General features: G+C 40.7%; 1 protein-coding gene across 1 annotated transcript; it reads right to left on the bottom strand.

Annotated features, from left to right (window-relative positions):
* Nucleotides 1-1,353: 1,353 nt before the first annotated feature.
* On the bottom strand, nt 1,354-11,591 carry LOC117763228 (tetraspanin-5). The gene is made up of 10 exons (XM_034588192.1): nt 11,020-11,591; nt 9,677-9,727; nt 7,981-8,127; nt 7,708-7,878; nt 7,476-7,601; nt 5,615-5,662; nt 4,854-4,970; nt 4,702-4,763; nt 3,616-3,668; nt 1,354-3,513 (listed from the first exon to the last, which is right to left on the bottom strand). The coding sequence occupies exons 1-9, from the start codon at nt 11,101-11,103 to the stop codon at nt 3,656-3,658; spliced, it is 819 nt and encodes a 272-aa protein (XP_034444083.1). The 5' UTR covers nt 11,104-11,591; the 3' UTR covers nt 1,354-3,513; nt 3,616-3,655.
* Nucleotides 11,592-12,204: the final 613 nt, after the last annotated feature.

The following is a 12,204-nucleotide window of genomic DNA, read 5'->3' as shown; positions in this document are numbered from 1 at the left end:
CTATTCTAAGATGGAGCAATATTAACTTCATATGGCAACAATCAGTTCTCAAACCAAGCGGGAGCCAGTGGAGAGAAGAAACATCATTCAAAAAATGAAAAGGTCAATTAAACAGTCAATTTTCACTGGGGGCTCTCGGGACAGGGAGTCTAAAAGTTTCATGGGGCAACAGAGCTCAGCAGACTTCTACTGTGTGAAAACTGTTTTCAGGAGACACAACGTTACTATAGCGACGTCTCTGGTTGTGTGATGATAAATGAAATTCACTGTAGCGTTTGGTTCGAATACATCTAACATCTGGATGAGACGCCTGCACACACATTAATTCATTACATGGGTTATATATCAAACCACAATCATGTCGCCAGGATAAACAACAACTGCAGAGTGAATGAAAGCGTTTGAGAGGAAGACTGATTGCATCAGCAGCAGTGAGTCTGATGTTGTTTTTCTATGCAGTGTAGAGAAGAGCTGCAAGTGACTCTGAGGTATCTGGTCAAAGGTCAGAACAGAGGTTTGTAGCCAGCTGCTGATAACACTGCAAACACACACTTATCAGAGCTGCCTATCTACTTTAAATAGCTAAATACCTGTGATGTGTGGAAAGAAAAGAGTGCGTGTATCTGGATGGGATGTGACCATCTACCGTATATAAACTACTCACTGATGACGCGTCTCCACTTCCTCCCACGATCCGGACATGAAGCAGAAACATATTGAATACAAATGCTGCCATCTTGCGTATTTGGAGTCAGAGTGTGCTCAGTAGCAAAGGGGGATGAAGCTGCAGTAGCGAGCTCCCACCAACACACACTTCACGCTGTTTTTATAACATCAAAAAACTAATTAAAACCAAACATAACTAATAAACTAATCAACCAACCTTAAAGGAAAAATGTAACATTACTGTGAACTACCTAAAATGACAGAAACATCTTTGAGAATAAAATACTTGAGGTGGACTTTGCAGCCAGCCACCAGGTGGCAATCAAGACCATTCGGCTTCACTTTCAGGGAGCTGCCATGCCGTCCATCTTTAAATACAGCTTGTTGTTGTGGTGGAGGTGAGAGGATGTGGACGATATGTGTGTGTGTCACTAGTTTTAAAAGGGATGATAACCTCCTTGGCTTGGGTGTGTTTGTGTGGACGTGAGTGACTTTTGTCCACAGTAAACCCTCCACTGTTTGTCCTGTTATCATTACTGAATGATCCAGGAAGCCCCCTGATCCCATGGGCCTCTGGGTAAAAGGCTTTACTTTATTGTTTTTAGAATTATTAGAAAAAATAAATGTTGCATGTATAAGTGTGACAGAGAGCAACAAAAAAACATCACATTGCCACAGACAAAAATGTAGAAAGAAACACATTTATTTAAGATATATATTTACAACTTGTCACGGTTCATTTACAAGTGTTGGGAGTACACATGAAACAAAATCATCAGGGGTATGTAGAAGGTACAAGTATGGCACTGAGTGGTAAGAAAGAGTGAGATCAGTAAACACCAACAATCATATCAAGCTCTTTAGTGGGGAAATAAAGATATTTGACATGAGGCTGCTTTGTACATTGATCAGAAGATTTCAAACTGCAGACATATACTGTTTAACATCCTTTGTGTAGGTTCAGGAAAAGCTGTGCAACCTTCACTTAATACTAGAAAAGGCTGCTTATACTTCCATGCTCCTGTTCTGCTTAGAGAAGCTTTTAACTGTAAAAGAACACACATATATATAAATCAGGGCATAAACAGCTATAATTTTCTTTAAATAGCTCAAAACTGAACTCTTGCATATGCGACATGTCGCTGTTAAAAGTTGTGCGACTGGGCAGCAAAGACAAAATGAACTCCAGTAGTGTAGCGTTGGCCAGAGCAAATTAAAAATACTAGCTGAATCGTCACACTGTAAAACTGCGACGTGTACCGGATGCAAGACTTCAGATTCGAGCTATTTGCATTTCGGGGGAAAAAGAAATTAGCACGTTTATCCGGGTGAAACTAATATATTTTAAAGACGTGGCATCGGTACATAGATTTGCGTACTTCGCCGATGCCTGACCCGGCATTTTCGGCACTATCAGAGGCATTTCAGATGCTGGTATGGGAACACGTCTAGTTCTGTTATACTGGAGATTATAATGTGTAAAAGTCAAAGCATATAAATTGTATCTTAGTTTCCAAGTTTGCAGTTAAAAATGATGCTGGTGCGAGCGTCCGTGTGCTCTGATTTCAAGTACAACAAGATGTATTTATAAAGTATTTCTACGTTCATCAGGAGCTGCCAGCACGTCTTTTGTTTATGAGCCTTGGAATTAGCTTGTTTCCTTATTTTCCAGTGAAAACTTACAGATCAAAACAGGGGGGGGGGGATGACAACAAAAAGTACATCATCATTTAGGCAGATTTCATCAAAGAAACAAATCAATTAACAACAATTAAAAGAAATTTGAGAAAAATTAAAGAATAAACACTGATAAAAGGGATAAAGGTAAATGTGCAAGGAACGGCACAACACTTAAAATGTGCTGAAACATTTTTTTTCTGTCAGGCTGCTTTTGGACAAGATGAATCTGACAAATGTGAAGCACCATAAAGTTACAGATGCAGTTTCAAAGTTGTATTTTTTAAGGAAAGTGCCCCCTCCAGTGGCAGCTGCGTGACTAAAATAGTCAGTCGTGACATAAACTGAGTGACTGCAATGAGCATCATAACTTCATATGAAGATTAAAGTGCATAAGGCTGAGTTGTTTTTTTTAAAATTATTATTTACATGCCGCATCTTCTAATTTCTTTCAGAATATTTAAAGATTTGACGTCACTGCCAAACTCATACAAACTGCAATTTTACCTACGACATCCATGATTTCCCTTCGTATTTCTACCTCAGCCCCACGAATCTGTATATATCTCTATGATATGAGTGTCATCAACCCAAATATGCAAATACATTTTAAAGTAAACTCTCCGTAGCTTTTAAGTAAATTTCCCTAATTAAACATTCAACAAAGTGCTAACCAGCCGATTCTAGTGACAAATATATTTTTAAAATACTTTACATCAACGAAATAAAGTTAGGAGAGCCAATGTCCTACAAGTAGACAAAAGGCATGCAGTGCATTTCCAGAATCACTTCAGCTCTGTACACAACCCTAACATGCAGTGTTAAAAACCTGCAGCTGTGAGACGTATAAAACCACGAGCCTTTTATAAACGAAGTGCTACCTCAGAGAAAATGACAAATATACCTTCACATGTCCCGTCTACAAGTTCCATCATCATCACAGGCTGGTCTCCCACACTGTGTGTCGTCACACCTGCCAATACTGCATTTATACTGCATAAAGAGCTACAGCACATTTCAGAGGTGGTTCTTCATTCAAAAACAGGCCACGGATAACTCTAAAAATAACTCTAAGATTTACTATGTACATATGAAAGAGACTCGTCTTTGCTGGACACATCAACTGATTGATTTATTTCCGTTCAGTGCTGTTGTCCAAACTGCTGAGTCCTGCAGAAGAAACAAACTTTCAGTATAATGCGGCCCGCAGGGGAGGGATGGGGTCGATTAGTTTATTCTGAAATGTTAATGATGGAACAGAGTAGTACGAACCTGGTACATCCGTCTTGCCTTTGGTGCCTCTGTGGAGGTCTTAGGTGAACAAACTGCACAAAGCAAGTGGGCAGTTTTAAGAACAATCGAGAAATAAAATGCACAGATACAGAACAAGACTTGCTGACAGCTCTTTGAGGGGGTTACTAAGGTTAAAGCAACACTATGCAACTTTTTACTTTAAAAAAAAGCAGCTTTAAAATGAGTTTGATGGTTTACAGACTTGGAATAAGGAGAATGGAGCCTCCTTCATTCCCACTCCCCACCCTGGACATGATCTACTTGTTCTATGTAACATTGGTGAGAGGGAACCATCTCCTGTTCAAGAGTAATGCTGAACAGTAGATCAGTTTAAAAGACATTCAAAACCAGTGTTTATCTACAATATTCAGGGAAACTTTTATAGTATGAAGAATTCTAAACAGACTTTGGTGTATTTGATACAACTGCAGCTCTTCACCATTCAGTTGAGTTTCAGTTTGGACTGGGCCAAAAATCTTATCAAGATAAAATTTTCAAATCAGTCAATATTGATAATCATCAGAATAAATGTCACATTATTATTTATTTTTTAGTTTAAAGGCAAATTCTTGCTCCTGAGTAAAGGTTGTGGTTTTAAACTCTTCTTTGTGGTTTAGGATTATCCCTCCTCGATGTGGTTGCACAATGGACTTTACAGATATATACTGGACTTTTGTTATATTGCTACTGATGAGAATTATATTGTGATCATTATTGATATTGTTTTATCACCCAGCCCTAGTTCTAGTTCTAAAAGTGGGACTATACGCAGTCAGAGCTACGGTTAACCCATTGACACACTTTGTTTTTTCTCGACATGTAAACAACACGAGTGCTCAGACACAGAGCCAAACAGAATGAATCACCACGTGTGGCTGCAGGGGGCGCTGTTACTGGGTAAAAGTTACATAGCGTTGCTTTGAGTGGAGATTTCTTGCAAGGTGATTTAAGTAAGGACCCTAGAAAAGGCCACAACCTGAACTACATCAGTCTCAAAATCCATTTGTCCAAGTCAGTCCAAGTACATATTTCCCTGAATTGATTTAAAGAACTGTTGATACTCACCAACTCTCTCTCACGGCGTCAATGTCACTCACGAGATTCTGCGCCAAACAGATGCCGAAAATCTGAGACCAAAGAAACAAACCGACATGTCAGATTGATGAGAAGTCGACAGAGATCAGATGTCAGAGCAAACCGCTGACACTGTTCCTCACCTGCAGTAACGCGATCCCAATAAAGATGCCTGCCACCACCGTCAGGTTGTCTTGAAGCCACTTCTCAAACTGAGGGACGCAGCCTTTGATATAAATGAAAGTTCGCTGCTCAGAGTCCTGGAAGAACAAAACACACCGGTCAGACCAATAATACAGCCTGATAATCACATGCAGATGAAATGTTTGGGCTTTTACTTTTATTAATCCTTGAAAAGCTTAAAATCTTAGAATTACTGTACAGCTGACAACATTTTTATGAAGCTTTTTTTTTAAATGGTACCACATTATTCTTATTTTCATTACCTGGTTGTTAACACACACACACACACACTCCACTCGCTGTTTTCCTTCTCTGACTCATTAAAACTGCTCCACTCTGCCTTTTTTTAAAGTCGAGAAAACAAACACAGCCTTTCCCTTACATTATGCTTCTGTGGAGTACGGCCAAAGCTAATGATGCGGGGGGGGGGGAGGGGGTTTGAATTCCCATTGCATTGCTGCAGCATGAGTAATACCACAGGAGCCAGTGTACTGATGCAGGGCCAGCTGCTGTGTTTTAGGGGGAGTGGGGAGTTTTGGGGGGAACACAGTGAAAGAGGAATATTGTTCCTGGGGTGGGGAACCTAGTGACCTCATCTAGACATATAAACTTCACTGAGGTAAAATAAGCGAGAGCAGCTCACACTCCTCGTGCTGTTTTATGGCTCCACTATGGTTTCAGACAAGGGGAGGGTCTCAGGTTCTGCTAAGAGTTGTCTCACCGCTTTTGCTCGGATGTCGTATCCACACTGAGTGTTGATGACGTCCTCCTGTGAAGAGAAGTCAGTTCAAGTCAAGATATTTACAGAAATATAAAGTGAGCTTAGTGAGTTGATGCTGCCTGTATATGGACGACATGATGGCCCCTCAAAAGAGAAGCTAAAGCATCTCGATCGCCACCTGGTGGCTGGCTGCAGTATGGTCATAAATCTCACCTCCTCTATGTTAATAGTGGGACATGGACCCAACTAAAATGTCAAAGTACAGGTTACATAGTTTTTCTCACTGATGGTTTTGTTCATTGTATTAACTGTTAACTGGTTGTATGGCATTTAATGAAAGTAAAAAAAATATAGAAAAATTCCAGCCTCAGCTTTGTCTTATCAACTCGCTTTATAATTTGCCTGTGACGTCATGTGCTGCATACATAAGCAGCACATGAACATAAACTGCATACAGCAACAAGTGACATGAAATCATAATTAAAATATACATTAGAACAAAACACTGATTTGTTATAATAAAACTTGGCCTAAAGATGCTCTGGTGTGTCTAATGTTTGACACATGCAGAAGTCAGTGTTCACTGGGTGTGTTAACATCCGGGAACATGGTGTTATCTTCATTTCCTGTTGGTGCAAATCATCATGAGGTGTTTCTCTGAAAGAGGGTGACCTCGCTGGAACGGCACGTCCTTATGTCAGCAGATGAAAACAGACTTTTGTGGTAAATGTTCTGCTGCTGTCACTGCTTTTCACAGTGGACAGCAGTTTTCTGCCAAAAAAAGTGCCACGATTTAAGTGAACTCCTCCCAGCCGCTTTGCTGCGCTGGCAGAGTCAGAGAGGTCTAAACACTGAGGCCTGGACATCCTGTTGGAAGTCAGCCATGACAGCCGACAACGTCAGTCAGGCTGCTGGAGGACGCTGATAACCAGGCTATCTGTCACAGGGAGGACCTTCACAATATCCCCTCCAACTGCAGACAGGGTAAACCTTTCAACATGTTAAACAGAGACCTACAGAGATTAAATTCTACCTAAGAGAAACAAGAACACCGAATTACACCCATGGCTTTTTAGTGTTTTACCATAAAAGGGTATTAACTGGTTGTGAATTAGAGAGACTTCCAGTTAAATCTTTTATTGTTGAAGGCCTGGTCTTAGTCTCATGAATCCATTAATACTAGTGTAGTACAAGTACTACAGACGAGATTACTGTAAACTTTCTAATGACCACTGCATCTCTCTAAACATCTGTTATGTATTCCCTCAAACACATAAACATCCAAGATGTGGCCCTCTCTCTCTCTCTCTCTCTCTCTCTCTCTCTCTCCCTCTCTCTCTCTCCCTCTCTCTCCCTCCCTCTCCCTCTCTCCCTCTCACTCTCCCTCTCTCCCTCTCTCCCCCTCTCCCCCTCTCCCCTGGTGTTCCTCTGTCTCTCGTCTCTTTTCTCTCATGTTCTCTGGTGCTGGACCATCGTCCATCCAGAGACCTCTCTCCCTCTCCTGGCTTTCAGTGCCTCATTCCAGATGTTTTGGATCTGGATCTTCATCCTCCAGGATCAGCCTCCTCCTTATCTCTCTCTGTCCCCCTCTTAGTGTTTGTTTCCTTCTCCTAGACGTATGAATGCTCTTGTATAGCTGCTTTCAGACATGCACTGGACTCTGCAGATCCTCCGTAGTTTCTCTGAGTATTTGTCCGAGTGAGCCGCTCTTTCTCCACCTGGCCTCCTAGTATAGAGTCCGTTTTTGATGAGGGTCTGAGCACAGATTGTGTCATAATGCAGCACAGATTGTAAAGCCCATTGAGACAAATTTGTGATCTTAATAACTTTAGCTTGAGTTGTGTTTTTTGGTGACACATACCGCTGGATCTTTGGTGCAGCAAGAAAAGGGCACTCCACATTTCTCTCGACTCGGGTTCGAATCAGTGCAGTTGAAGTATATGTTCAAATTCCAGTCATCGGCTCCAAACGCTCCACAACACTCCCACTGCGAGTTTAAACAGACAAAAAAAACCTCATGTATATGATTCTCACAAGGTTAAAACAACACCGAGGTGAAATCAATACTCAGGATGAGGAAAGATCGTGCTCACATATTCCTGGGTGAAGTCTATCAGGTTCTGCAGGTCAATGTCGTCCCTGTACGCGCGTATGTTGTTGTTAATGAAAAAGTTGAGCTGGTCCTTGATCCAGTCTTTGAAGACAAAGGCCAGGACTCCTGCAGTCAGCTCCAGGAAGAAGATGATACCCAGGAACACGGAGAACTGAAAATACACAAACATTCACAGCTCTCTGAATTCCACTAATAATATTATGACACCAATGGAGGACTTAACCCCCTCTGACGAAGGCTTGAGGGAACGTACAAACTTGAGGAGGAAAGAGTTTTCCCGCAGCGCCCCGATGCAACCGGCAAATCCCAGGATGAACATCACGCCACCCACCACGAGGAAGAGCCACACGGGGTCGAAACCCCCCAGATCCGTGATGGACGAGATGTTGGAGAGAACGCCCTGGTGAGGAAGTAAAAGAGTGAATGGACAGAAGGGTCACGTCATTGAAAGAGAAATAGTTAGAAATCCGATTTAAATCCATTCTTGTTAGCGAAGGTAAATCTAAGCTTCCATGCTTATAAACCCTTAAACTAGAATCAATCTGAAACTACTATCACATCTGTACAGTTAATATGTAAAAGGAACCAGCAGCATGTTAGCTTAGCTTAGCACAAATACCAGAAATGGGGATAAACATCTAGCCTGGATCTGTCCAGATTTAACTAAATCCTCTCTAAAGGTCTTAAATTCATACACAGTAGCTTGTTTGTTTAATCCACATTAAAACAAAGTGTTAAACTAGTAGCTTCCTGGTTAGCTCCTGGCTAAGAGAGGCCCCAGCACATAGCACCTTCCATTGCACTTCAGTTTGTGTTTGGATTAAACAAACAGAAACATGTTGTGTTGATAAGTGAGCTCTAAAAGTGCAGATAGGTGGATTGTGTTACCTTTGGACAGAGCCAAGTTTGGTGTTTGTGCTACGTTAAGTCAAGCTAAGCAATGTTTATCTTCTTATCTAACTCTTGGCACGAATGCATGTTAGCTGAACTAAAGTAATGAAATGTAAAATATTCTCTGTTCCAGCTTTTCACGAGTGAGGATTTTGGCTTTTTTTTTGTTTCATGTGAGAGTAAATTGAATCTCTTTGGATTCTGGATTCATTCAAAACAAGATATTTCAAAACTTCCTCTCTGGCTTTAAGAAATTGTGGTTGTCATTTTTTTACTATCTTTGGAAATTGTACTTAGTTGCAGTCATGTGTTGAGCATTAATCGTAAAATATTCGAAATCTTTAAAAGTAGAGCCGGACTGTTTTTTGGGAGCTGATTCCAATATTAGGGCATAAAATATTCCCATACCAATTAGCAGGTATACAGAAAATTTGGCCAGATGTCGTTATCAAACCCTTCTGACAAAGATTGAGGGTTTATACATTTTAAAGTTTAAATGATAACACACACAACCAAAATATATAGAAATGTATGAAAATATATATAATATATAGAAACATATTATAAAATACATTATTTGACTTTTGTTACATAAAATATAAATGCAAATTCTTTCTGCATTTTTCATTCTGTTGAATGAAAGTTTTCATTGGTGCGTATCCAGAAAAATAAACTCTTATACCAGCGTGTCTGTGAATGGCTCAGCTCGGCCAACTCTGATTGGCCAACTGATAAATCAGACGGGCTCTTTTTGGAAAGTCTTCAGTGAAATCCAAGACTTTCCCTGGACTGTGTGTCCTCTTGTTACAAAACCACTACTGAGGCTACACAATGAATGAATCTGTGAAATGCATCAGATCCATTCAGAGCCTATTGTTCACAGGGTTGTCCCACCGGAAATCATGACATTCCTTTCTGATTCAGCCACTGCTTCCATTCTGTGCAGACAAACGGGTGTAACGACCAGTGGTGAAGGTAAATGATACCACTTAGTTCATGGATTTAAGTATTTGCACATGTCTTTGAGTGAAGAGATTCACAGTGTTCTTAAAACTCACCTTCTCGCTCCATGCCCACAAGCCAATGCCCAGAAACGCCACTCCAAGGAACTGACGGAGAGCAAGAAGAGAGAGAGAGAGAGCGGGATTATTTTTCTGTGACTGCAACATGTAGTGATCACACAGAAGCACGGACACAGAGGAACCACAGAGAGAGTTTCCTGGCTCGGGTCCATTACTAAATATTTCTCAGCTCGGTCTGCAGCCAGCTGGAGACTCCCACATTAGAAAGCATCTTTAAAACGGCCCGAGCGGATTAGTACAAGTTTCCACCTACAGTGGAAGAGTTCAAATCCACAACTCAAGTCAGGATTCAGGGCATTTCGCTGTAAATCACATTATCTCAAGGCAACAGAACAAATTGAGCACAACAGGTGAACTGAAGAACAATTAGCTGATCATAAATTTGTCATTTATGACTTTATTTTAGTCACGTATTTAACACACATTTTGCTGGTGTTTGCTACTTATCTTTGTTTTACATCACATCATTCATTTTTTTTATCTTACTCTTGTTTAACAATTTGCTCACACTTTATAAGTTAAACGGAATTGATAGAATACTCATTATCAAAATAATGTAGTGGGCTATTTTCAGCCATAATCAGCCCTTATCTATATTAGTGCTGTAACATAAACCTGGTTACGGTCATGTAACGTGTATCGTGTATCGTGTATCGTGTATTGTTTATTGTTTAACGTGTATCGTGTATCGTGTATTGTTTATTGTTTAACGTGTATCGTGTATCGTGTATCGTGAGTTGCCCTGATATCCAGTCTGAATCGTTAATGAACTACATTACTTGAGCCATTATGTCTGACACCACTTCTGTTCCTCAGTATATTACAGAAGAAGCCAGTCTGGTTAAAAATGGGCCTTCCAGAAATTCCTCATAAGGTCAATGGTGTTTTCCAAACCACAGGAGGTTTGTTTTCTCTTTCTTTTTTTCCACTCAGGATGATCATGACTGCTCTGCCTCTGCTGCCTCCACCCAAACACCAGTGACACCCTGAAATGTCCTCACACGAACAGATGATGTTATCTCACTTCCAGAGGAAACCACGCAGCCCTTCATCAGAGCTTCAGCGAAACCCTGATGCTGCTGACAACACAAACAACACGGTGCGGGGGGGAAAAAACAACAAAGGCAGCTGATACACGGAGCAAGTGCACATCAGGAGCAGGGGAGGAAAACATCCGTGATCACACAGCAGGGAAAAAATAAAAATAAAAAACACCCAGTGATGACAGGGGATTAGAAATCAAAGCTGCTGCAGATGGAGAACAAAAAGCTGTCATTTCAGAAAGAGGAGCTGAGGATTCACGTGCAGGCCGGACTCACCCAGAATATGATGTTGAATCCGAAGATGAAATACTTGATGCAGCAGCTCACCTCCTGAGCCTTGAAATGCTTCCCTGACATCATCTGGACGCCTTTCTATTGTGATCGTCCAACCTCAGGGGGAAATGAATCGCATCGATGATCCTCTGAGCGTCTGGCCGCCTTTTCTCCTCCTGGAAGAAACACCCTCTTTATTTCTAAAGGGCTCGACAGAAAGCGAACAGCAGCAGCGGCAGCGGCTCCGCTCCGTCTCAGCGTCTGACAACAAACATCATCTTCTTCATCTTCCTCATCGTGAATCTCCCGCTGATGAAGAGGCAGCGCGGCCCGAGCTCCTCCGAGGATGCACCAGCTGATCCCAGCTCTGCTCTCCAGCGGTAAAACCGTGCGATAAATCCCCCCGAAGTCAAACCGAGCCAAGCCGAAGGTCTCCTCTCCCGCATCTGAGCCATAATACAGACATGGCTGTTCTTTGATCGACGCGTGCGGGGGAGCCAATCGGGGGTCTCCGGTGGTCAGCGGAGGCGGGACTTCCTCCAGCACAGCGACCGCAAATAATCTGGAAATAAAACACGTTATGATACATAATTAATTAGACTATAATTTATTCATAGAGCACTAATTAATTAAGCTGATATGAGAAAAAAATGAATATTGAATTATAACGTTATTATACCTGTTAAACAATGAAGTAATAGCGTGTGTAATAGCCCATATTTATTATGTATTCCATATATTGCATACATAATGAATGCAATATATAAAATACAATATTAAATATTTGTTTTATATAATATCTATTAGATTATGAAAAAAGAATAGACTAAAACTGTAAAATAAAATGGAGTTTATTTCTGCAGAACTAAATAACATTTCTTGTGAATAATGAGCTGAACTTCTATATTTGTATTCATTAATTTGAGTATTACTTATGTAATTCATTTCTTAATCTTTCCCAATCTGGTCTAAAACTGTCTATTCTCTGTTCATATTTTAGTATTTAAATAACATATTCTTACTTCTGTAATTTATTTTCAATGAGCCTCAGGGGAAATATAAATAAGGAAGTGATTTAATGTTCACGTCTGCTTTTATATTCCTCACTGCGTCCACAGTCAAACTAAACATTGGATTATATCATGGGTATATATTTTTATTGATTAATTTAAGCATGATTATATATTT

Source organism: Hippoglossus hippoglossus, chromosome 1, assembly GCF_009819705.1.
Source record: "Hippoglossus hippoglossus isolate fHipHip1 chromosome 1, fHipHip1.pri, whole genome shotgun sequence".
Taxonomy (NCBI): domain Eukaryota; kingdom Metazoa; phylum Chordata; class Actinopteri; order Pleuronectiformes; family Pleuronectidae; genus Hippoglossus; species Hippoglossus hippoglossus.
The sequence above is the reverse complement of the archived record's forward strand: the minus strand, read 5'-3'. Positions and strand labels throughout refer to the sequence as shown.

Excerpts from the sequence above, each read along its gene's own strand:
- LOC117763228 (XM_034588192.1), bottom strand. The coding sequence starts at position 11,103 with ATGATGTCAGGGAAGCATTTCAAGGCTCAGGAGGTGAGCTGCTGCATC. Across the intron at positions 9,728-11,019 it reads GATTCAACATCATATTCTGG|TTCCTTGGAGTGGCGTTTCT; the intron begins GTGAGTCCGGCC and ends GCTCTCCGTCAG. Across the intron at positions 7,879-7,980 it reads ACTCTTTCCTCCTCAAGTTT|TTCTCCGTGTTCCTGGGTAT; the intron begins GTACGTTCCCTC and ends GTGTATTTTCAG.